The 27,512-nt window shown below is 43.9% G+C and overlaps 2 protein-coding genes across 8 annotated transcripts in view; both read left to right on the plus strand.

The window, feature by feature from the left end:
* Positions 1-382: 382 nt before the first annotated feature.
* On the plus strand, positions 383-5,204 carry LOC124007344 (zinc finger protein 697-like). Its single transcript, XM_046317840.1, has 2 exons — positions 383-1,590; positions 1,752-5,204. The coding sequence occupies exons 1-2, from the start codon at positions 876-878 to the stop codon at positions 2,717-2,719; spliced, it is 1,683 nt and encodes a 560-aa protein (XP_046173796.1). The 5' UTR covers positions 383-875; the 3' UTR covers positions 2,720-5,204.
* A 2,046-nt stretch (positions 5,205-7,250) lies between these two features.
* Positions 7,251-27,512, plus strand: part of LOC124007354 (latent-transforming growth factor beta-binding protein 3-like) — a 46,145-nt gene continuing 25,883 nt past the window's right edge. For 5 of the 7 annotated variants that reach the window (XM_046317851.1, XM_046317866.1, XM_046317881.1 and 2 more), the window contains exons 1-2: positions 7,252-8,045; positions 27,133-27,414. In XM_046317851.1, coding sequence (XP_046173807.1) covers positions 7,805-8,045; positions 27,133-27,414 — 523 coding nt within the window. In that variant the 5' untranslated portion in view covers positions 7,252-7,804. Of the gene's footprint in view, positions 8,046-27,132; positions 27,415-27,512 lie in introns of all 7 variants that reach the window. The other 2 variants (XM_046317858.1, XM_046317874.1) reach the window with 2 other exon arrangements.

Here is a 27,512-nt window from a genome sequence, read left to right on the forward strand (position 1 = left end):
TAACGTCTATTCACGAAGCTGTCTGATGCCTGCTCCCCGACGCTCCGAACGCTGCCTCAAGTGCTCGGTCTCAACGAAAATACGCCTTGGGTGCATACAATGTTCGAAACTTTTGGAACTGACTTTCATATCAGCGAAAAATGCAGGGGTGTATTCATTACGGAAACCATTTACCATTTAATAACCAAACGGTATAAACGGGACCAAACGGGGAGGGACCTATTATAGTATTCTTATTTCTATGGGACCTACCTTATATTTTTCTAATAGAAACTCTCGTTTGCGTTTTCTGTTTGGAGTAAACGGTTTCTGTTCAAAACGTTTTGCAACATAATCGGCATAATGACTACACCCCAGAACAGTGGTATGTCATTCATGTGCGACGGTGAAACGCCCCTACTCTACCTAGAAAATGGACGTCGAGTCGCTTTAGGCATTGCGACGAGGATCACTATATTTTATATAACAGTGCAAGATTACCCCAGACACGCTTTTAATATAACGTTATAGTAATAACAAACTTATGTTGCTGAATTTTCCAGAACATTTTTATTCATCACTGTCAGTATATTTTATTTCTAGCTAGCATTACGGAGTCAATTGACGTTAGCTTGTCTGCTAACGTAGCTAGCCAGCTAACGTTAGTTATTTTTTTCCGCTTTAACTAACGTCAGTGAGCTAGCTAGCTAACTTGTCAATAACTAAGTTGACGCATTGTCATCACTATGATCGTAACAGGTAGGTAGCACTGTTTAAGGCTAGCTACTTCTCTTTCACGTTAGACTAACTAATAGCTAGTTCAAAGAATTTGCTAGCTACTGAAGTTGCGTTATTCTCAGGCGGCGCTAGCTGGTCACCGTAGTAACTACCTAGCTATGGCATCCAGGCGAGGAAATTGTAATAGCGGCGTGGATTCTCCGTTGAGTATCAATAGCACATCCAGTGGTCCTAATCGTAAACAAAGTATAATTAACACCCCAAACAGATCTGGGACTACTCCTTGTTATGATCGTAAAGTAGGGAAGGCTGAGTATGGGCACCAAGCATGCCAGGGCAACATGACTGTATCCTCACTGAAGACACGTCTAGCCCCGACCATTCAAACCACGTTAACCGCTGCTGTAGATACCCTCTTGGGCGAGGTAGTACTTGTACTCAACGAGACCCAACAAGAGCTGGTTAACAAGGAGCAGGAGAACGAAAGACTCAAAGTGGAATTGAGGACGTTACAGGAATGCCTTAGCAGCGCCCAAAAGTTAATTGACCAGTTGCAAATTCCTTTCCCCGGTGCACAGACCATGGGTCAGTCTGTTTTCGCCCCGTCTCTCACATCTATTGGCTCTATGACCACAGCTATGGACAGGGACCGCCAGAGCAATCGTAATGTGAACGGTGCGGATGGCCGGTGTGTTTCCGGGGTCGACCTAGAGATGGGTGGCTCTCTCAGTGAGTCTCTGCATGGTTATAACTCCAGGGATGACTATAAAATGTGTCAGCTCTCAATCCAAACAGATGGCTCTGTGACCAACCATTCTATGGACTCCTATGCGGCCAACACGCCTAACATCTGCTCTGACCCCAGCCGGCCAGGTAAATGATTCCTATTTGTCATAAGGCAATCAAATGTTTATACGTTGATATAAAGAGGGAGAATATCATTACCAATTTGTTGTAGCTCATTTGGAATGAATGGAAACATCCAATGTCTATGTGCTTCTGACATCCTTTTTCTGTTATTTTGTACTAAACAGATGAGAGGCGGCAGCAGCAGGGGACCCAAGCAGTAGGACCAAGGTTTGAGATCAAAGAAGAGCAAGGGCCTGGTCCAAGTTCAGGTCCAGGGCAGACCTGCAGTAGAGGGGCAGGGCTGAGGAGCGCCGGGGGTGCTGGTGGTGGTGAGCAGACGGCCCAGAATGTGGATGATCTGGGATACATCCATGTGGTGGAGCAGGAGGGGTCAACACGCTCCAGCAGCTACTCTCTCCGCCAACCAAAACCCATGCGGCCACCTGCTGCTACATTTGGTCCGGCTCAGGGGGGACTGGCAGGACAGAAAGTGGCGTTGAGATCCCCTGGAGCAGTAGGAAGTGACAGCCTGTCCCCAGGTAGGGCAGGAGGGACAGCAGGACCATCCACCTCTCCAGGAGACCCAGACGCAGATCGCCCCCACCATTGTCTGGAGTGTGGGAAGACCTTCCGCCTCATCTCCAGCCTAAAGAAGCACATCCGCATCCACACTGGAGAGAAGCCCTACCCATGTGGGGTGTGTGGCCGACGCTTCCGGGAGTCGGGGGCCCTGAAAACCCACCTTCGCATTCACACCGGCGAGAAGCCCTACTCCTGCTCTGATTGCCCTAAAATCTTCCGCCACCTAGACGGCCTGCGCAAGCACCAGCGCACCCACACTGGTGACAAGCCCTACGTGTGTGCCATCTGTGGCAAACGTCTGAGCCGACTGCAGCATCTGAAGCACCACCAGCGCATCCACACCGGAGAGAAACCCTGCAGCTGCCCCTTCTGCAACCGCACCTTCAAGGAGCCTGCGGCGCTGCGCAAGCATGTCCGCACTCACCGTGAGGAGTCTGGCAACATGGAGGCAGGCGTGGGAGACGACCCAGAATCCCTGGACAACATCAACAGCCTCCACCCTGCTGCCCCCTCCCCTCAGATGAGGTTTGATGAGTGGGGAGCCGAAGGGGATGATGTGGACTGTGTCTAGGATGGGCTCATCCTTCTGTCTACTGCCTACAGCATTAGAACGCGACCTTGAAAGAGTCTTCCTATTCCATTACTGTACTGTGTGAGAAAGCCTCCATTCCTTTCCTGAGAAACAGGCTATCTACCTACATCCTTAGTGTTGTCCAGTGACCAGGGTAGCCCATTGTTTTCAGAGACACTTCATTTGCCTGTCTGACCCTCTGCCACATATATCATTTAGTGCTTTATAATCTTAGAAATGTGTAAGTATTTTATACAATATGAAATGTACCTATGTATCATGTCCCCCTTTCTCGTTGCTAATTACCTTCCTATACAACTCCCAACAACCTACCTAAACTGTGTTCGAATACTCATACTAAACATACTATTTGTGACATAAATTGAGTATGTATTATGCTTATTGTTATAGGTATGGATATAATTTGTATGCCTAAAGTTCCCAAATGTCGTACTACATTTGCCAAAATATGAAGTATACAAGCTGTGGACACTATTTCCATGCATATAGGGCCCATAATGCAATTTTTCAGGAAATTGGTGTGGCTTCACAACATTTTCACCTTTATTTAACTATACAATTCAGTTAAGAACAAATTCTTAATTACAATGACGGCCGAGGAACAGTGGGTTAACTGCTTTGTTCAGGGGCAGCAGAACGACAGATTTTTACCTTGTCAGCTCGGGGATTCGATCTTGCAACATTTCGCAACCGTTACTAGTTCAACACTCTATCCACTAGGCGTCCTGCCGCCCCAGATTTGAAAAGATTGTGGAAAATATGCAGCCAAGTACAACGAGAGCGGATACAAATTCATTGCTTTAACTTATTATGACAAATGTTAAGAAAATGTTGTCCAATGTAATAAAGTAATGACTTTTCAAATAAGTTACGTTATATTGGCTGACAATTTGTTAACTAAGCTAGCCTTACAAACCGCATAGCATTGCAGCAGTTGCTTGAATGTTCCACTATGTTAGCTACCTACCTTATGTTAGTTGGCTAATAATATAGCGAACTTGCCAGTATATTAACAACATGTTATCTAACTACCCAACGTTTATTGACTTGATTATTCACGTCATTGTTAGCATAGCTAAGTGGTAGTCGTTGTGCGTTCTCAATGGACATTGTTAATGAAGTCTTAAGATGTCAAGTTAGCAGTTTATGCTAGCCAGCGGCAACCTCCGGTAGACAGGAGAAGTGCTAGTATGCTCAACTGAAAGGATACCGTTCGTTTACAGTATACTAAAATGAACTTATAGTATGTAGTGTACAGTATGTTAGTATGGGTATTCGAACACAGCTTTAGTGTATAACAGTCATGTGGCTGCTGGAAATACAAGTCCTTTAAGGTGCTCGTCGTATGTATTTTGAGACGGAATGGAGTTGTATGCAACCGGCAGGGAGCCTAGTGGTTAGAGCGTTGGGCCACCGAAAGGTTGCTGGATTAAATCCCTGAGCTGACAAGGTAAAAAGAAAATCTGTCGTTCTGCCCGCTGTTCCCCGGTAGGCCTTCATTGTAAATAAGCATTTGTTCTTAACTGACTTGCCTGGTTAAATAAAATGTTAAAAAACATGTCCCAGTTAACTACTATTAGTGTCATGGTGACGTTAAACTGAGGTTCATCATTGTGACTTTACCATAAACAACTGCAACTTCAGAGAGAGTGGAAAGCCTTACTAGCACCTACCCCACACATACTGATAAACAACTGCAACTTCAGAGAGAGTGGAAAGCCTTACTAGCACCTACCCCACACATACTGATAAACAACTGCAACTTCAGAGAGAGTGGAAAGCCTTACTAGCACCTACCCCACACATACTGATAAACAACTGCATATATGTACCACCTGGGAAATCCCTCCTCTTTCATGCAACGTGATGGCTGTGTCCTACTCTCATGGTAAGAAGTTGCTGCTTATAGTCATATTGCTGAATGTTCCTTTAACTATTAATGCCACTATGTAATGTAAATATGTAATCACTTTGCAGTTGTTCCCAATTCTTTCTGGTATTGATTGGCCCATTCAGATAGAAAAGGGGAACCATCTTTATCTGAAGGGGTGTCTGTCTGATCAGAGCACACTTCTAGTTTCAGCCTTTTAAAGCTGTCAATCTCTTTCCCAGTGTATGATCCTTGTGAACCAGACGTGGTCCATCTGCCGTTATGGAAAATGTACATTACCGTTGACAATATTGAAAATATTCTTTCAAATGCAACGCTGGAGTTACATCCAGCATGCGTAGTGGGTTCTCTGGACCCAAGGTAACAGGGTCATGTACCGCATTCAGTGGTTATTTTTGCACGTCGATATTGAACAAATTGTTATATTTTTCTTCCTGCTAAGAATTTGGTATGAAATGTTAAAGAACATGATTTTGTTATCACTTGTCCTCCTGTGTTTGAAATGTATTTTGACCCATCTGATGCGTAACGTTACTTTTGTCTTAATGTTGCCTATTAAAGGGCCTTTGTTGATATTGTCACCTTTTTAGTCATTGTATGTAATCAATAAGAGAATATGTATTGATCTTGCTGTGAGGGCTTGAGCTTGCAATATACTCTGTTTTCCACAATGTTTATGAGGATTAGTGGTGGAACAACTTCAAGTCAACAGTGGAGCTCATTAAATGTAATATGTTCCTGGTTAACAGAGGCAGAGTTGAACTCAGCGTCCCGTGGTCTCTCTGGTGTGGTCAGACGGGTGTAGTGGTGGTGCCGGCGGCCCTGTATTTCTGATCCACTCTCGTTTTCCACTCATGCAACCGAAGTGGTGACCCTGCTCCCCTCCCTGACGGATATGACCGGGCCGACACACCCTCACCCACAGACTACTTACAATGACACACACACACAGCCCCTCTTCCCTATGGCTTGATTATATTGATGGTCTCATGCACACACAAAAAAACAGCCACACACTCCCTGCTTTTTCCACAGGGCCCTCGTCATAAACGTTGATGACGTGCTAGTAGACTGGGTCACAGGATATGCCTGGAGAAGCACCATATTTAACATAATCAGGCCCATGGAAAACCAGTAGCGTATAAAGGTTAGATAAATAGAAAATCACAGCCAAACACTTCCATCCCTCTTCAGACTTAGGCTCAGCAGTCCCTCCTTGTTTACCCAGTCCAACTGAAATGCCAGTGCTGACCTCAGTGATGTCTGTAAGCCCACAGCCTCCCCCTTGCCACTGCCCTGTGGTCTTACAGTCTGTCCCGCTGGTACCACTGACCCAGTCTGGTGGTGTTCTGGCATTCACTGCTATCTCACGCGGTGGATATGGGTTGTTGTAATGACAGTCACAGTTGCCTTACTACTTGGTCTGTAAGTCATAAGTAACCAGTGAGTTTACAAAGGGGGTAATCTATAATACCTGGAATTCCTTTGTCCTCCATGGGACTAAAGACATTATGCAATGACTTTACCCCCTCCCCCCCTCCTTTCTATAGCTGTGACTCAGTCTCGTCATGAGTGGCAGTCAGAAATCAAACCTTTGATAGTCTTCTGTCCACTCTACGTGCAGGTGGCAGCATCCTGATTGTGTTATTCTATCCCCGACTCCATTTCTCATCAGTCTAGTCTGTAAGTACCTCTCCCATTCTAATGTAAAAAGCAGGACTGGGCTCTGAGTTGGGTATTAGTTTAGTTGGGGAGGGAGGCAGTGGACAACAGCTGCCTTTGTCTAGTTTGTGTGTTTGTGGTGTGAGTGAAGGTGCTTGAGTAGGTGTGCTACAGCTCGACTGGCTTCTATTTTTGTACACTTCTGTGAGTGGTTGTTTTATTCCATTGTGCGTTTGCATGTGAGTGTGTTTTGTGCAAGTGTCTGTCTTGGCAGTGGATGTCGCTGTGAGGGAGAGAAGCACAGGGAGAGAAATGTAAGTGCAGCCTGTGAACTCTCTCCAGGCCCATGCAGTCATTTCCTTAGCGACTGAAAGTAAATATGCATACTTTTTGTAGAGGAAGTGACTCAACCCTCTCCCCAACTCTCACTTTCTCTTTCTGGCCCATCACATGAACTCACCGGATGACATTCCTGACCCCAACTGTCCACCTTTGACTGATTGTGAAGGTCAGCTAATGGTGTGGGTGTGTGGTCTGTAAGTGAAGGGAAGAATGTGATAATGCTCTGTTGTTATGTCATACTGCCTTTATATTTCACTACTAAATACAGTGACAAGCGATATACTTTGATTGGATAGCTGGACTTGGCGCTGTTACTTTCTCACCCAGTCGTTGTATGGTGGCACATCTATACCAATATTGGTCATTTATTTAATAGTCTAGATTTGAGATTGAGTTTAAATTATGAGAACTAATGAATGTTTTTTTGTTGTAAATTGAGTTTTGTCAACGGGCACCTCTTTTCCTCCCACAACTGTAACTGTAAACCATATGATGCTCTACATTCCTCTGACTGGAGAGCTGTTTCGCACAGTTGGCATTCACACTTGATTTGGAGGTGTTTTCCAGAGCGACACGCACAGCTGTGCCATTATCGTTCCTTGGTTAGGGGGTGTTATAACCAAGAAATAACCAACAACGAAACCACTTTCAGCTTAGCTCCTGCGCTGCCTGGCCTGCTGCCAGCTCTTTCTGGAGAGGATTGGCTTGGCTCCCTCTCCCTCTCTCCTCCCTTCTTTCCCAAACCCCAGATACGCACACAGTAACCATCCAAGCAACAGCAGGGAGAAAGGAGAGCGAGAAAGCGGGTAGGGAAATGAGAAAGTTCTCTCGATAACTTTTGGGTCCTGTATTTTAGTTAAAATAAAAATGCCATACATTTTACTGTTCGGAATGAATTATTTTTATATGCGGGGAGACTGAAATTGGCTGTTTTCAAGGGAAGGAAGCAGTACACCACTGACGCTTTCTCAGCACTTTTTTCGTTGTATGAGGCACCTTTATAATCAACATTTTGGAATAACTCCGGAAGTTAGTTTGTTGTTTTCATTTTTCGAGTGAAAGGAATAACGAGTCCCTTAGTGTTTTGTTCTGAACAGCCTTTAACAGCATTACCTTTTGCCACCGTGAATGCCCCCTTGTCTTTGCGCACGGCGGTGAAGGATGCCAGGATGCCTTCTCTGATCATTTCCCATCTGCTCGTCATCTGGCTGGGTGTCCAGAGGCTGGCCTGGTGCGCAGAGCGCGCATCCACCCGGGAGCGCTTCAAAGTGATCATCGCCCCTCTCATCTGCAAGAGGATTTGTTTGAAAGGCCAATGCCAGGACACTTGTGAGCAGGGCAACAATACCACACTGATAGGCGAGAACGGACAGTCAGCGGATACTCTCACAGGGCCTGGATTCAGAGTGGGTGAGTGGTGATGCGATGATAAACAATCACGTTTTTCTTTTCTTTACAGAAATAAAGGTTATGTTGTTTACCCTGACCTAATTATGCTGTTTAAAAAATTCGAATCGATGAACAACATCAGTCCTTGTATGGAAGGAAATACACATAGACCAATAGGCCTTAATCATCAGAATCCAAATTACCATTGCATTGCTCAGACATGGCTCATTGGCATATTTCAGATTTTCCCCTTCTCTAATCTCTTGTCCACATTGTCTGGCTGGCATGACTTTAGACATTCTGAACAGTGTCGGATAAAATGTGGTAAACCACGGCTCCTGGGCCTATACCGTTTACATTCTGGAGCCTACACCGGAGTTTACTTAGCCAACTAGACTCAACTCCATGATTTACGACTAGTGTGGGCGGACTGGAGCTCCAACATCACATAAAATGAAAGTTGAGTTTTATCTGCTAGAGTTTACTGTTCCCTCTCACACTGCCCAGTATAAAGCTGCGACCAGCAACCATTAAGTCAACACACTCTCACAGTGATAACAATTTGACCGGTATTGTGTTTTAAAAGCACTCTTGCCAGTTTACATTTGAATTATCTACTGTGATGGATCACAGGCTAGCAGCAGTTGTCAGACACAATAAACACAGTGTACAAAAAAATTAGAAACACCTGCTCTTTCCGTGACATAGACTGACCAGGTTAAAGCTATGAGCCCTTATTGATGTCAGCTGTTAAATACACTTCAATCAGTGTAGATGAAGGGGAGGAGACAGGTTAAATAATATGTTTTAAGCCTTGAGACAATACAGCCCAACAGTGGAGGTTTCATAATACCCATAAAACCTAGCGGTCCAACAGGGAAATGGTTCCAATCGTTTTTCCATCATTCATTTTTCCCATAGGGAATTTTAAAAACACTTAAAATAAGGGTTGTTTTTCGTGTAGGCTTACCCTGGCTTGACGTTTTGATAACCACGTAAATCTCTCGGACAAGGTGACTTTTATCAATATATTTGGCTCTATTTACTCTCAGATTCGGAAATGCTAATTGGCATCAAAGTAGACATCATGCAAGACTACAAATCCCTGCATGTCAGCTCTACCTGGCACCTTTGCTAACAGGTACATTTAAAGAAAGCGATTTTATTAGTTAATACATTTAGCTAACATTAGATAGTTCATTCAGAGATTCTTACCTTTGCCTTGATTTGGCAGTCAAGTCCATATAATCCTGGCTTTTGTAGTTCTTTATGAGCCACATTAGCAGACAATTAGCGTTTCATTTGTTGGGGGTAATTACAGGCGAATATATTGATAAGAGTCACCTTGTCTTAGAGAGATTTACACAGCTGTCAAAACGTCATGCCAGGGTAAGCCTACACTTAACACAGCCCTTATTTTAAGTGTTTCTAAAATCCCCTATGGGAAAAATGAATGATTGAAAAACAATTGGAATCATTTCCCTGTTTGATTGTGCCTTTGAATGGGGTATGGTAGTAGGTGCCAGGCGCACCGGTTTGAGTGTGACAAGATCCGCAATGCTGCTGGGTTTTTCACGCTCGACAGTTTCCCGTGTGTATCAAGAATGGTCCACCACCCAAAGGACATCCAGTCAACTTGACACAACTGTGGGAAGCATTGGAGTCAACATGGGCCGGGCATCCCTGTGGAACGCTTGACACCTTGTAGTCCATGCCCCGAAGTATTGAGGCCGTTCTGGGGGGAACAGGGGTGCAACTCAATATTAGGAAGGTGTTCCTCTTTGTTTTGTACACTCAGTGTATTTAAGGAGGCTGATAACTGCTGCTATCCTGTGATCCATCACAGTAGACCATTAAAATGTAAACTAGCAAGTGTGCTTTTAAAACAATACTGGTAAAAAAAAATATTTAAAAAAATATTGCCTCTGTTTTGAGAGAGCACTGTAGTGCTCCGCTTTTTCCTTAGTTGTGATGAGTGGATGTCCATTTCTATGTTGATCTGTGTGGAGCCCAGGGTTATTTTAGTGTGATTTGATTTCCCCTCAAACCCCATATTAAGGCAGACTAAGATTTGCTTTAGAATGCGAAATGGACCCCAAAAATAAACTGCAGTAGTAAACGAGGGAACTGATTCAGTCACTGTGAGAGCTACATTTATGGAAATGCATGCAGGGGCCGTCCTTAAAGTGTCGGCTGTGAGGCTCTGCGGTCAAGGGAGGTTGAGCAACATTCACATTCACTTAGGCCCACACATGTCCTATACATTTACACATATTTTCCCAATGTTTTGATTTTTCTTGAACACCTAATGACTGTAATGCCAGTTTACTGTCATAAGGTTGTCGTACAGATTTTGTTTTGGAACTTCTTGTGAAATGTGAAGTTCCTACACTTTCCCCCTCACCAGCCCTTCATCACAGAACTACAGCATATTACAGAACTACAGTATATTACAGAACTACAGCATATTACAGAACTTCAGCATATTACAGAACTACAGTATATTACAGAACTACAGTATATTACAGAACTACAGCATATTACAGAACTACAGCATATTACAGAACTACAGTATATTACAGAATTACAGAACTATCATATTACAGAACTACAGCATATTACAGAACTACAGCATATTACAGAACTACAGTATATTACAGAACTACAGCATATTACAGAACTACAGCATATTACAGAACTACAGTATATTACAGAACTACAGCATATTACAGAACTACAGCATATTACAGAACTACAGCATATTACAGAACTACAGCATATTACAGAACTACAGCATATTACAGAACTACAGCATATTACAGAACTACAGTATATTACAGAACTACAGCATATTACAGAACTACAGTATATTACAGAACTACAGCATATTACAGAACTACAGCATATTACAGAACTACAGCATATTACAGAACTACAGCATATTACAGAACTACAGTATATTACAGAACTACAGCATATTACAGAACTACAGTATATTACAGAACTACAGCATATTACAGAACTACAGAACTACAGAACATATTACAGAACTACAGCATATTACAGAACTACAGCATATTACAGAACTACAGTATATTACAGAACTACAGCATATTACAGAACTACAGCATATTACAGAACTACAGCATATTACAGAACTACAGCATATTACAGAACTACAGCATATTACAGAACTACAGCATATTACAGAACTACAGTATATTACAGAACTACAGTATATTACAGAACTACAGCATATTACAGAACTACAGCATATTACAGAACTACAGTATATTACAGAACTACATCATATTACAGAACTACAGCATATTACAGAACTACAGCATATTACAGAACTACAGCATATTACAGAACTACAGCATATTACAGAACTACAGTATATTACAGAACTACAGCATATTACAGAACTACAGCATATTACAGAACTACAGCATATTACAGAACTACAGTATATTACAGAACTACAGCATATTACAGAACTACAGCATATTACAGAACTACAGCATATTACAGTACTACAGCATATTACAGTACTACATCATATTACAGAACTTCAGCATATTACAGAACTTCAGCATATTACAGAACTACAGCATATTACAGAACTACAGCATATTACAGAACTACAGCATATTACAGAACTACAGCATATTACAGAACTACAGCATATTACAGAACTACAGCATATTACAGAACTACAGTATATTACAGAACTACAGTATATTACAGAACTACAGCATATTACAGAACTACAGCATATTACAGAACTACAGCATATTACAGAACTACAGTATATTACAGAACTACATCATATTACAGAACTACAGCATATTACAGAACTACAGCATATTACAGAACTACAGCATATTACAGAACTACAGATATTACTACTAGAACTACATATTACAGAACTAGCAGAACTATATTACAGAACTACAGCATATTACAGAACTACAGCATATTACAGAACTACAGCATATTACAGAACTACAGCATATTACAGAACTACAGCATATTACAGAACTACAGTATATTACAGAACTACAGTATATTACAGAACTACAGCATATTACAGCATATTACAGAACTACAGTATATTACAGAACTACAGTATATTACAGAACTACAGCTACATCAGAACTATTACAGAACTACAGCATATTACAGAACTACAGCATATTACAGAACTACAGCATATTACAGAACTACAGCATATTACAGAACATATTACAGAACTACATCATATTACAGAACTACAGCATATTACAGAACTACAGCATATTACAGAACTACAGCATATTACAGAACTAACAGCATATTACAGAACTACAGCATATTACAGAACTACAGCATATTACAGAACTACAGCATATTACAGAACTACAGCATATTACAGAACTACAGTATATTACAGAACTACAGCATATTACAGAACTACAGTATATTACAGAACTACAGCATATTACAGAACTACAGCATATTACAGAACTACAGTATATTACAGAACTACAGTATATTACAGAACTACATCAGAACTATATTACAGAACTACAGCATATTACAGAACTACAGCATATTACAGAACTACAGTATATTACAGAACTACAGCATATTACAGAACTACAGCATATTACAGAACTACAGTATATTACAGAACTACAGCATATTACAGAACTACAGCATATTACAGAACTACAGCATATTACAGAACTACAGTATATTACAGAACTACAGTATTACAGAACTACAGCATATTACAGAACTACAGTATATTACAGAACTACAGCATATTACAGAACTACAGTACAGCATATTACAGAACTACAGCATATTACAGAACTACAGCATATTACAGAACTACAGCATATTACAGAACTACAGCATATTACAGAACTACAGCATATTACAGAACTACAGCATATTACAGAACTACAGATATTACAGAACTACAGTATATTACAGAACTACAGTATATTACAGAACTACATCATATTACAGAACTACAGCATATTACAGAACTACAGCATATTACAGAACTACAGTATATTACAGAACTACAGCATATATTACAGAACTACAGCATATTACAGAACTAGCAGAACTATATTACAGAACTACAGCATATTACAGAACTACAGCATATTACAGAACTACAGCATATTACAGTACAGAATTACAGAACTACAGCATATTACAGAACTACAGTATATTACAGAACTACAGCATATTACAGAACTACAGTATATTACAGAACTACAGCATATTACAGAACTACAGCATATTACAGAACTACAGTATATTACAGAACTACATCATATTACAGAACTACAGCATATTACAGAACTACAGCATATTACAGAACTACAGTATATTACAGAACTACAGCATATTACAGAACTACAGCATATTACAGAACTACAGTATATTACAGAACTACAGCATATTACAGAACTACAGCATATTACAGAACTACAGCATATTACAGAACTACAGCATATTACAGAACTACAGTATATTACAGAACTACAGCATATTACAGAACTACAGCATATTACAGAACTACAGTATATTACAGAACTACAGCATATTACAGAACTACAGCATATTACAGAACTACAGCATATTACAGAACTACAGCATATTACAGAACTACAGTATATTACAGAACTACAGCATATTACAGAACTACAGCATATTACAGAACTACAGCATATTACAGAACTACAGCATATTACAGAACTTCAGCATATTACAGAACTTCAGCATATTACAGAACTACAGCATATTACAGAACTACAGCATATTACAGAACTACAGCATATTACAGAACTACAGCATATTACAGTAGTACAGCATATTACAGAACTACAGCATATTACAGAACTACAGTATATTACAGAACTACAGCATATTACAGAACTACAGTATATTACAGAACTACAGCATATTACAGAACTACAGCATATTACAGAACTACAGCATATTACAGAACTACAGCATATTCATAAATGACCTAATGTGTTTTTGTCATAATAAACTCTCTTCCTCTGCACTGTGAATGAACTTGCTCACCCTTTGATCACAAAACCATCAAAATGGCCCTCCTTACATACTCCAGTTGTAATTACAGTGCAACACAGGACTGTTCATTTTGTGTAATCTGAACATTTGGTCTGGAGAATCAAACTAGCGTACAAACGGCCCTGTGTCTGGTATTGTAAGCTGCATTTAACCAGGCTTTAGTGCAGTTGTTTGGGTTTGTCTGGCAGGGGCTACAGAGTGCAACTTGAGCCCGTGTCAGCTTTTGGGAAACCAGAAGTGTGTGTGGACAGTGTACTCTATGGACATGTGGAATTTTCTCTCTAGCATGTTAAAATGGCCGCGGTCAGCGACTGCAATATTAACACTTTTCCGTATATGAGTGGCTGGGACGTCAGCACCAGACCAAGGCTGAGGCTTAGACTGAGCAGACATGCCAGAACCTTGCCGTGAAGCAGTTCACTTCCAAATGCAGTCATTTTCTGCCTAATGATTCAAGATTGCCTTTCTTGAAGTCTTCACAAGAGCAATGTTGTTAAAGCTGTTGTAGGATATTTTGAGAAAATTCCTAAATAATGCTTGGTGAGTTTCAGGGAAATCTACTGGGTCTCAGCGGGTTTTCCAGGTTGGCCTCAAAGCTATTACCTAGCTATTGCTATATATTACAGTAGGTACATTTTCATCCTGGATTTTAGTTGTTCAGTTGAAGATTTGGATTAGTATCTACTTGAACAGATTCTGACATGGAAACATAAACAGATATTTTGAAGCAGGATTTTTAAAAAAATGGTAATCTCTGCTAAATGAGAATTGACACAAACCAGTCAAACGCAACAGTGGTTTATTATATAAATAAGTGACCCTTTTCCATGCTCATTCTGTGCTCATTCTCTGAATACTTCTACTATGCTACTGTCTGAAGTGTCATGTTCAGGACGTCCAGTGGTTTGGTCACTTCTCCTCTCGTCTCCAGGTGATCTGAGGTGAGACTGGCCGTTCCTCCTTAAGGGGAGGATTTATGCATAGACATAGAATCACAGGGACGTCTTCATTCCGTTCTGTGGATTCTATGTATCTGTCCCTGGTAAAGCAGTGCTGGCTACCCCCCTCCACCCCCAGCCCTCTGACAGACAGTGTGGGGAATCCGGCAGGGCTAGAGAGGGATTAGCTACTGCTACTGTTACTGCTACACTTATTGTTCCAGGGACAAATCAGCTGAAAGACAGCTATGTCACACAGACTCCTGTCTGCACTGGACGACAGCCTCTGGATTCACATGCTGTAGTATGTGAAAATAAACTAGAATGGGAGAGTTGCCAAATAAACCTAGCTAAATCAACTTAAGCTTGCATTTCTCAGCATTATCTCTTGCCATGCTCAAATTTCATATGAAAGACAAATCCTATATTCATATCAGAGATGGCATGTGCTGTATGTTGAGATACTGTTATATGTTTAGTTTCCGGCAGGTTCTACAGATGAAAAGAGTCAGTCGGCAGTTGGCCATTGGACCGGGCAGGCATTGGTCTGTGTTGGGCTCCTGAGTAGCGCAGTGGTCTAAGGCACTGCTTCTCAATGCTTGAGGCGTTCACTACCAACACCCGGGTTCAAATCCAGGCTGTATCACAACGGGCTGTGATTGGGAGTCCCACAGGGTGGCGCATAATAGGCCCAGTGTTGTCCGAGTTTGGCTGGTGTAGGCCGCCAATGTAAATAAGAATTTGTTGTTAATGGACTCGCCTAGTTAAATAACGGTTAAATACATTTAAAAAATACATTAAAAATGTAATTAAGAAAATAAAAATACATTTTTTTATGTCTCCACATAGTCGTAGAGGTTGAGCTGGGTTGTGCAGGTCAGACTGAAGCAGCACTCTGGATGTATGACTTAAGAGACTGGGAATGGGAATCTTGATAGACATTCCTCCCACCCCCACCGTCCCTGCATTATTTACCCACGGTAGTTCTGAGCCTGTTCCCCCAGTTTGACTGCACACAGCTCTGTTTGGGTGAGGGACGGAGGACACAGCCTTTCTTCTCCTCAAAGGTTGCTACCGCGCAGGCATTCCACCCATCAACCTCAGCAGACCGGCAGCAGCTGCTCTCCACCTCTTCTGGACCTGCTTCTGCTTCTCAGTCACTCTCACTCTGTATATGTCTGTATCCTAAACTGAACCTGCTGTCTCATTCAGCCCAGTCACTCTGTATCTGTCTGTATCTTAAACACTGAACCTGCTGTCTCATTCAGCCCAGTCACTCTGTATCTGTCTGTATCCTAAACACTGAACCTGCTGTCTCATTCAGCCCAGTCACTCTGTATCTGTATCTGGGACTCAGGTTTCCTCCAACTTTGATATGCAGGGAAGTGGTGGACCCTCTGACCTCAGCAACATTCCCATCCTTACCGTTGAGGCTGAGCTGACTCTCTAGAATGGCCTATGTCACTCCCCCTGTGTTCAGTTCCCGATGGACTTCTCCCTCCATCCTACCGCAGCACATCTGGCTCATGTCTATCTATCCGTGACTCAGGACGGAGGTCATGTGAGAATGTGAAATGACCAATGTGATCATGCACAAAATATGAGTTTAATGGGTCATTCAAACCCAATCATTATTGCAGGGATTTATTTGGGGTTTCCCTGGGTATTGGTCAGAGGGATAGGTCAGACGAGAATGAAAGGTAAAAGAGAAGTCAGAAAAACAAGCCGAACTGGAGCTGCCCGGGGCTTGCTGTCCCTGTTTAGAGACACACTTTAGTTTCCCTCTAAGAGTCCTTCCCCACACTCACTCACTTCCTCCTCTGATGCCAAGTTATGGGTGCTGTAGTAAACATGGGCAACCCAGAAACCTGCACCACTCCACAGTGTGCCGCAGGCTTGGCTTTGCCCAGAGGTGAGTCTAAGCAGAGCTTTACTCACACACACACTCTCTGCCAGTCTCTCCCAAGGCCATAGAGAGGGGGATTCACACTTTGTGTGTGTGTATGTGTGTATGTTTGGTGCCATGTCATCAGCCTTCCCTCAAGGCTGTGTTGTAATGTTTCTGCGTGCATGGTTTAGGCTGCTCTCGTATGGAGGGCAAATATCTCAGGTTATTTAAGGTCACAGGCCATGTAGATCGACAGTCCAGTTTATTTGGGGATCTTAAACTGGGATTTTTAATGGAATCCGATTCCTCCTCTCAGGGCTATTCCTGTCCTGTCACTGGCTCTATTCAAGTCAACACTTCGGTGCAGGTTGAGAAGAAGATAAAACGGTGCGAGGCAAACTGTTTTTGGCAGCTGAAGCTCCATAAACAAAACACCAATTAGAGGTCATTTTTGAAAGTGATGAGGGAACACAGTGTCAGGAAGGAGGCCGTCTCACATTTGAGGCTAATATCGGAGGAGCTAGCCTGGCTTGCCATGTTTAACACGCTTTCCTCCCATTTGCTTAGGGTGGGGGAGAAAGGGAACAGTTATTTAAAGCTGGCTAGTGGAATGTGAGCACTGTGAGACTGTGTAACTGCACCCCCCGACCAGATCTCTGGAGCCGCACAGCCATTAGCCAAGGTAAATACAGAATAACAGTGCTGCTGCCAGGACAGGGGGAGAAGGCCCTGAGATGCCCTGAGCCACTACAGACCCATACCTCCCCTGAGGGGTGTGCCATCGCATCGCCACCGGGCCTGGGCAGATAGCTCACATCAGCTCTGCTGGGTGTACTGTCAGCGTTCCTCTCTCTACCTGGCCTGCTGATACTGTGTATACTACAGGACAGATTAGACCAGTGATTACATGACATCACTTACCCAAAGCTGGTGCCAACATTCTGTCTCCCTCTCTCTCTCTCTCTCTCTCTCTCTCTCTCTCTCTCTCTCTCTCTCTCTCTCTCTCTCTCTCTCTCTCTCTCTCTCTCTCTCTCTCTCTCTCTCTCTCTCTCTCTCTCTCCGCAGACGTTAAATAGCTCTGGTGAAGGGGGTTGCCAGGTTACACTGGGATCATGCCTACCGCTGGCCTTAGAAACAACCTCACATACCTCCATGACATGTCATAATATGCCCATTGAGCAGGGATTGGAGTGATGGGTTTGGGCAATTATACATAATCAGACAGACAGACAGACAGTGCAATATTGTAGTCTCACACCAGATGAATGCTAATGATATGTCATGTTAGAAGTGATCTGCGTAGATATAGTTTATTTTTACATCACAATAAGTGTTCTAGATAATTTTGCTTTACAAAAAAGGGGTGGGGTTAATGAAGTGGACTAAAATTAAAGTTGATCAAACCCCGGCTAGGGCGGTCTTATTCAGGCAAGATTTCTGCTCGATCATTTTGTGCCAGTCGACTGTTAAAGACAGCAGTCATTTCGTGACTGCAAATGTTCTATGTGTGTTGAGCGTTGGAACAGGCACTGTTTGGAGGGCTGCATCCCTCCTTGCCAAGCGATCTGGCGTGGATGCAGGGGGTTGAGGGGATGCAGGGGTACATTATGAGTATCTCGAGCCCGTTCAGTAAGCAGAGGCCCTTACTCCCAGGCGGCCTGCTAGTCGGCAGGAGGAAGCAGAGGAGACTTTCTCAGGCCTGTGTTTTTAAAAAGCCAGTGATTATGTCATTTACCCTGGGCTATGGGCATGGCTACAGAAGTCTGGCCCAGTCCATAGTCCACTCTGTGTATGTGGTATGCGGTCTCACTGCGCCAGTTTAAAGCAGGCATATTTGGGGATGTGGTTTCTTGCTTTTTCTACTGACCGTGAAGGCAAGAGCGTCATAACACGCAGTGCCTCCCATTATTGTAATCATGCCCTTTTAATAGTGGTAGTAGTGGTTGTGGTGGTGATTGTTATTGTGGTGTGATGTTGTTTTTGTCATTGTCCTTTTGATGATATTTTTTTGTGGGAATGAAGAGAAGAAAATGGATAGATTTTGACTTGGGTTGTGTAACTTACCGGCTTACGGTAACAGCAGTATAATACTGTAATAGTAATAGAATAAAATGTACTTAATATCATTTTCTGATGGTTTGGCAAACACTCCCTCCTCTATAACGCCATAATTTTTAAGGCATATAATCATAATCTCATGATCACTTTAAATATTTGTTCAACCATGAGAAGCTGGTAGGCCATCACTGACCCACTGACATATTCACAATGATCTTCTAAGAAATGTAAGATATCAGATGAGCAGCTCACTGTACGTAGACCAGCAGCTCACTGTACGTAGACCAGCAGCTCACTGTACGTAGACCAGCAGCTCACTGTACGTAGACCAGCAGCTCACTGTACGTAGACCAGCAGCTCACTGTACGTAGACCAGCTGCTCACTGTACGTAGACCAGCTGCTCACTGTACGTAGACCAGCAGCTCACTGTACGTAGACCAGCAGCTCACTGTACGTAGACCAGCAGCTCACTGTACGTAGACCAGCTGCTCACTGTACGTAGACCAGCAGCTCACTGTACGTAGACCAGCAGCTCACTGTACGTAGACCAGCAGCTCACTGACCAGCAGCTCACTGTACGTAGACCAGCAACTCACTGTACGTAGACCAGCAGCTCACTGTACGTAGACCAGCAACTCACTCTACGTAGACCAGCAGCTCACTGTACGTAGACCAGCAGCTCACTGTACGTAGAGACCAGCAGCTCACTGTACGTAGACCAGCAGCTCACTGTACGTAGACCAGCAGCTCACTGCTCCAGCTCTCCCTCTATGTAGACCAGCAGCTCACTGTACGTAGACCAGCTGCTCACTGTACGTAGACCAGCAGCTCACTGTACGTAGACCAGCAGCTCACTGTACGTAGACGAGCAGCTCACTGTACGTAGACCAGCAGCTCACTGTACGTAGACTCACTGTACGTAGACCAGCAGCTCACTGTACGTAGACCAGCAGCTCACTGTACGTCAGACCAGCAGCTCACTGTACAGCTCACTGACCAGCAGCTCACTGTACGTAGACCAGCAGCTCACTCTACGTAGACCAGCAGCTCACTGTACGTAGACCAGCTGCTCACTGACCAGCAGCTCACTGTACGTAGACCAGCAGCTCACTGACGTAGACCAGCTGCTCACCGTACGTAGACCAGCTGCTCACTCTACGTAGACCAGCAGCTCACCGCAGCTCACTGTACGTCAGACCAGCAGCTCACTGTACGTAGACCAGCAGCTCACTGTACGTAGACCAGCAGCTCACTGTACGTAGACCAGCTGCTCACTGTACGTAGACCAGCAGCTCCAGCTCACTGTACGTAGACCAGCAGCTCACTGTACGTAGACCAGCAGCTCACTGTACGTAGACCAGCAACTCACTGTACGTAGACCAGCAGCTCACTGTACGTAGACCAGCTGCTCACTGTACGTAGACCAGCTGCTCACTGTACGTAGACCAGCAGCTCACTGTACGTAGACCAGCAGCTCACTGTACGTAGACCAGCAGCTCACTGTACGTAGACCAGCAGCTCACTGTACGTAGACCAGCAGCTCACTGTACGTAGACCAGCAGCTCACTCTACGTAGACCAGCAGCTCACTGTACGTAGACCAGCTGCTCACTGTACGTAGACCAGCAGCTCACTGTTCGTAGACCAGCAGCTCACTGTACGTAGACCAGCTGTTGAACTGGAGCGTTAAACTATCATTTGATCATTTTGAGGAATATTTGAGTTGGAAGGGAGAGGCTGTGGTTGGACGGGAGGCTGTAGAGGGAGGTAACCAGGCTGCTGCTGTATCATCTCTAGACAGACCGAAGTGGGTGGGTGGCCACAGTCAGAGCAAAACCCCAGGGGCACGCAGAGTGCGCCCCTGAAACACACACACTCACACACACCCTCCCCCACCTCCGTCTGCACACAGTGCACAGACAGGCAGGAGATTCCCCCTATTAAAGTTACTGTTGAGGTCTGGGGGAAGTATGAGTCTTGCTGGTTTTCGATGTGTTGTATGAACTGTGATGCAGTGATAGTCGAGAGCTCCGAGTTGTCGTCTCTTCAGCTAGGTTCGATTTGAACGGGGACTTAGTTGAACCTATTGTTGCTCCCGGGGCTTTGGAATACCGAAAAGGAAATAGAATGGTCCTTGTTCAACCTGAAGTGTAGAAACGTGAGTCTAGGTTTGGCATTGGACATGGGTCAGATCATTGCTCAAGTCTTGAGTTAGTAAGGCCTATTGTTGAAATATTATCCTTGGATTAACCTCTTCCACCCTGTCGCTCTCAAACGTGGGTGGTTGTAATAAAACCTAGCAGCCAGCCGTTGGTCTGAAATAATAACATAATTAAACATTTCAAAGTGTGTGTGTTGGTGTGTCAGACTTTCTGTATATGTATAGCATGGTATGTATAGCTCTGTGTTTGTGTGCCAAATCTCTGGTAAATGTGTCAGTGTGTGTAAAGAACATGTGTGTATAGCTGTCTCAGCTTGCCCACGCTACAGTTGAAGAATGACAAGTATGTATTTCTGAAAAGAACGTCCCTCTGCATCTGAAGAAAGAAATAACAGATTCATTTGGATCCCTCTGATGCTTTTTCCATTGCACTTTCTCTATTCTACTTCCCTTTCTTTCTCTCGCTCTTTCTTACACTCTCCCCCTCTCTCCACTCCTCCCTCCCTCTCCTCTTCTCTCTCGTGCTCTCTCGCCCCCCCCCCCCCACTCTCTCTTTCTCTCCCTATCCATCTTTCTTTCTCTCTCTGTGTTTTTGTAGTGCCTCCCTTGGCCTGTCTATCTCCTACACACTGTCAGTTTCAGTCAAAATCTACTTTTTCAGTGGAGGCCCCGTTTTTTCTGCTGGAATTTCTGGGGACACCATTTTTTTCCCTTTAATTTCTTGGGACCTCACCCCACCCCAAATCTAATGACAAAACCGTAACATTTGACATCAACAAATATATATATATGTATATTTAGTGCATTCGGAAAGTATGCAGACCCCTTGACTTTTTCCAAATTGTATTATTTTATTATTATTGCAGACCCCTTAACTTTTTCCAAATTTGATTACGTTCCAGCCTTATGGATTAAATTATGGATTAAATTGATTAAATAGTTTCCCCCCCCCTCATCAATCTACACACAATACCCCATAATGACAAAGCAAAAACTGGTTTTTAGAAATGTTTGAAAATGTATAAAATCAACTGAAATATCACATTTACATAAGTATTCAGACCCTTTACTCTGCACTTTGTTAAAGCACCTTTGCCAGCGATTACAGCCACAAGTTTTCTTGGGTATGACACTATAAGTTTTGCACACCTGTATTTTGGGAGTTTCTCCCATTCTTCTCTGCAGATCCTCTCAAGCTGTCAGGTTGGATGTTTCTCATGGTCTGAGAGTCCTTTAGGTGCCAAGCAGGCTGTCATGTACCTTTTACTGAGGAGTGGCTTCCGTCTGGCCCCTCTACCATAAAGGTCTGATTGGTGGAGTGCTGCAGAGATGGTTGTCCTTCTGGAAGGTTCTCCCATCTCCGCAGAAGAACTCTGGATCTCTGTCAGACTGACCATTGGGTTCTTGGTCACCTGCCTGACCAAGGCCCTTCTCCGATTGCTCAGTTTGGTGGTTCCAAACTTCTTCCATTTAATGATGGAGGCCACTTCTTGAGGATCTTCAATGCTGCAGAAATGTTTTGGTACTTTTCCCCAGATCTGTGCCTCAACACAATCCTGTCTCGGAGCTCTACGGACAATTCCTGTTTTTTGCAATTTCAACTGACATGCAATTTCAACTGCAATTTCAATTTATGTAAGCTGGTGTGTGCCTTTCCAAATCATGTCCAATCAATTTAATGTACCACAGGTGGACCCAAGTTGTAGAAACATCTCTGAATACTTTCCGAATACACAGTATATGAAAAAAAACATTTTGGAGACCCCACCGCAATTACCCCGATTTTGAATTCCACTGGTCTAAATCATGGCATTGTGAGGAGCGAGCTCTTACTCCTCACATAAAACACTATGTCGAGAAGAGCTTTAAAGCCAACATTTGTTCCTTTCTTCCTCCCTCTCTCCCCCGCTCTTTTGTCTCTTTCGGTTCCAGCACACGCCGGACAGGAAAAAAGATTTCCCCTTTGACTACGGTTTGGAACACATCTGACCCAATTTTGAGTATCAAATCTATTTCCTAAGACATGCCAATAAAATTGTATAATGTGAAAGTGAGATGTGAGCATAATTACATTTTGGGCGTCAGTATTAATGGTGGTGACTAAGAATTGATATCCATATTGGGATCATGGGTTCCATAGAAGGGTTTATAGTATATCGCACTGTATAATATAGCCTAGATAGCACCAAGCATTTGTTGGAGTGATTCTATAGCTGGGTTGCTTTAGTGTTTCAGATGATCTATTCTTAGGCCATTCTGACAGCCTGCTACCCACTCAACAGAGTGGGAGAATTTCCCATCTGCAGACTTTTTGTGCCCAGTCGGGTTTCATAATTCAAGGATGCAGTGGAACACATATTATCATGACTGGATCATAACAGTCCCACGATCCCCTCACTCACTCAAGCACAGTCTGCAGAAAGCATTAGTCCATGTGCATTTTACACCCAGGTCCCTCAAACTGCCCTGTCCTGGGTTTAGATAGGGGAAGCAGATGTGGAGGAGAGTCGAGTTTAAATCCCTCCTATTGACTGTGAGAGGAGCAGTCTGAGAACTGGCTGCCTGGCCCAGTCAGCGTGGTGTAGTCGAATTAGTGGACTTGGAGGGCCACCCTCTTTAATTCATAAGATATGTGTTTAGCCTGTCATGCTAAGCACCAGTACTCCACCCAACTAGCTAATCTGTGGGGAAGGGATGAACGTTGTAAATGCAAGCACACAGCAAGAGGTGTGCTATAAATGGCAGACAGCTATGTGCTGTCGTCTCTGTTGTGAAGGCCCATGCTGGGGTTAATTCGAAACATCAAAAGAAAGGCTCATTCACCAGATTTTATTTTAAACACAGCTTATGTACAGTCTTCTTCAAGGCATGTGAGCAACATGTTCATGGAGACAAAGGTATCATTTTGACTAACTTTACCTCAGGGCTGTGTTATTCTCTTCTCCATAGAACCCCGTCCTGTTGTTGGCCATGGAGTGTGTGTGTGTGTGTGTGTGTGTGTGTGTGTGTGTGTGTGTGTGTGTGTGTGTGTGTGTGTGTGTGTGTGTGTGTGTGTGTGTGTGTGTGTGTGTGTGTGTGTGTGTGTGTGTGTGTGTGTGTGTGTGTGTGTGTGTGTGTGTGTGTGTGTGTGTGTGTGTGTGTGTGTGAATGCAGTGAGCTCCAGTTCCCCGTCAGAGGGTCTGCTCTGCTCTCTCTGAGACTGCTTCTCTGCCAGACGGGCCCTCTCCCCAAGCCTTACCAGACTTTTCCTATGTTGTCTCTCCGGTCCCTGTGGGTTGAAGTTGTATAATCGGGTTTGGAAGGAGGCTACGCCCCTGTCTTTTCTTTCTCCGTCTCTTTCTCTGTGTTCTCGTCCCGAATTCTCCATTCCCAACAGCTTTCTCTGCTTTCTCTCGCCGTCTTTCCAGCTTTCTCTACAGAGACAAAAGTAATCAGACACAATAGATGTCTGGAGAGCTGTGCACGGGGAAGGGAAGTCCTTCTCCACCTGGATTTGCTATACAGGTTTCCCCTTGCAATCTGTAAGCCTCACCATTAACCTGCTGCTGCGTGTAGCTGCCTGTTTTGGGTGTATGGTTAAAGACCACTGTCAAGTTTAATTATGGTGCAGGCAGTGCAGGCTGCGTCAGAACAGCTCAGCCTATCCCACTACACATTTAAACATAAGCTGCACAGCCTCGTGTCATCTCATTATGGCTGTGATTTCTCCGTTTGCTCTTTTCCTTGACTCTCATTGGTTTAAAGATGTCCCCGCTGTGTTTGAGGTGATCTAGTCCCGTCATTACACAGCGGCCTAGACTCCGAGGCAGTCCAGGCCTAATTGCTTCAGTGTGCGGAGCTCTGCTCCGCGGGGCGGGTAACACGAAGAGGCCTCTTCTCAACCACTGGGTGGGTCTCCATGTCAGTCCGACGTGCCGAGTCGTCTCTCTCTCTCTCTCTCGCTCTTTCTGTATCTCGCTCTCTCTCTTCCTGCCGTGGGACTCAACACTGCCGTGATACTGCTATGCTAGACTGCAGGGCAAGACATCCAAACCACTGAGCTTCAACTTCTGCTTCATTTCATGGCCCCATTATGGGACAGAGAAAGTACACAAAATATTAGTCATTGATTATTATTGCGCACTTTGTTGTATGTCTATTGAACTATGTGTGTTATTACGGCATGTATTGCAGCATATTTTAGCACGGCATATCTCGATTGTGATTCCATTCTTTGTGCCGAACGTCTCAGTCTGGTATGCACTCCTAGCTCCCAGATCTTGGCTCCTGCTGTTCCATCTGATTCTCCTTTTTAGGGAGACAAGTGGCGACTATAAAAGTAAACACAAAGGGAAGCCTACAGAGTGGTAGATATATGGCATGAAGCTCTTTCTTTAAGCAGAGCTCTTGTGGTTTAAAATATTTTCCAAATCCCAGTAAAAAGCCATCGTTTGTATCAGTGTTCTGCTCTGGCCTGCTCTGGATCTCTCGCCGTCCGTTAGGACATTCATACGTCAGTCACGTGCGATATCTCAGACAACACTGGCCTGATTTTGACGAAACTCGGGTAAATGATGTGTCTTGCCATAGAGGTCCGGCATTTACAAAAATACACTGATTGGCCAGATGGTGGCGCTATAGTAAGAGATTGAAAATGCAAACTTTGAAAGGTCACGCCCCTCACCCCATTTGACCTAAAGTCATGAAATTCGGTACATACTGTAGGTCCCCCTCCTCACAAGGACCACATCTGCCTAAGGGACCCATAAGGTCTGCCATGATGGATTTTCTGCCATTTTGAATATTGTGAAAAACACTTAAAATGCTACTCTTCTGGCATCGAATGACTAATCTGCACGGAACCTGCTACATGGCCTCTATGGACAAAGCTCTCTCAATGCAATATTTTCCAGAGTAGTACCTAAAACAATATGGCCTCTATTGACCAATAAACATTCACGTGGGTGTGGTCTGGCACATAAATTCATATAAATCTAAATTTGGTACACATGTTGCAAGCACTGTCAAGACTCAACATATGCAAGAACGTTCATATCGATCACACATTGACATTATAATGGGCACATGTTTATATCTCTTGATTTGTTTGACTCAGAGTCCTGAGATTTGGCACACATGCTCAGGGATGTGAGTCTAGCTAATCCATGCAATATCTCAGACACCACTGGTCTGATTTTGACAAACATTATGTGTGAATGGTGCGTCTTGATGCATCTTGCAATAAAAATCCTTCATTTGGAAAATTACACTGATTGGCCCAAGGGAGGTGCTATAGTAATCAACTTTACATACATTAATTATACGTAATATCTCTGACACCACTGGTCCTATTTATTATTTTTGATCCTATTTTTCTCCCCAATTCCGTTGATATACAATTACGATCTCGTGTCATCGCCAAGATTCCCCAATGGGCTCGGGATAGGTAAAGGTTGAGTCATGCGTCCTTCGAAACATGACACGCCAAACCGCACTTCTTAACACCCGGCCACTTAACCCGGAAGCCAGCCGCACCGACGTGTGGGAGAAAACACTGTCCAACTGACGACCCAAGTCAGCCTGCAGGCGCCCGTCCCACCACAAGGAGTCGCTAGAGCGCGATGAGCCCGTTCGAACCCATCCAAACCCTCCCAGAACCCGGACGACGCTGGGACAATTGTGCGCCACCCTCACTGGTCCGATTTTTACGAAACTCGGGTGAATGATGCGTCTTGCCATAGAGATCTGGGATTTAGAAAATTGTCTCAAGGGGGCGCTCCATCATTTGTGGGGGATGACATGTTTATTTTCTACAGAAACTATGGTCCTGCTATTATAAAAGTCCCAACTGTTCTCTGTTTACAATAATGTTCCAAATGAAAGAAAGCACAACATTACATTATGTTGATGATGTTCACCATGTGTACATGTTTTTCCTCTCCTCATGTCTTGGTGATGTGTTTTACACCTCTTTCTCTCTAGTTGTGTGTCCACTGACCTGCATGAATGGAGGGGTGTGCAGCTCGCGGACCCACTGCCTGTGCCCGCCAGGTTTTACTGGCCGCCTATGCCAGTTCCCGCTCCGGCAGATGCCTGAGGCCCAAGCGGCGCGGGGCAACAAGCAACCAGTCTACACGCTGTCAGTGCTGCCAGACGGCCAGAGCCAGGGCGAGCAGGCGGCCATGGGGCGACCACAGCTGACACAGACCCACTCTGTGTTCACCCTGCCCCTGGCACAGGGGGCAGGCCACCACTCATCAGAAGGTACCCATCATGGCAAACTGTGGGCACTGAAACCACAGTCATAATGCTGTATTTATCAATACCTGTGCCCATATAGCAGTTTATTTTGGGTGGCATGG

Source organism: Oncorhynchus gorbuscha, linkage group LG02 (genome assembly GCF_021184085.1).
Source record: "Oncorhynchus gorbuscha isolate QuinsamMale2020 ecotype Even-year linkage group LG02, OgorEven_v1.0, whole genome shotgun sequence".
NCBI lineage: Eukaryota > Metazoa > Chordata > Actinopteri > Salmoniformes > Salmonidae > Oncorhynchus > Oncorhynchus gorbuscha.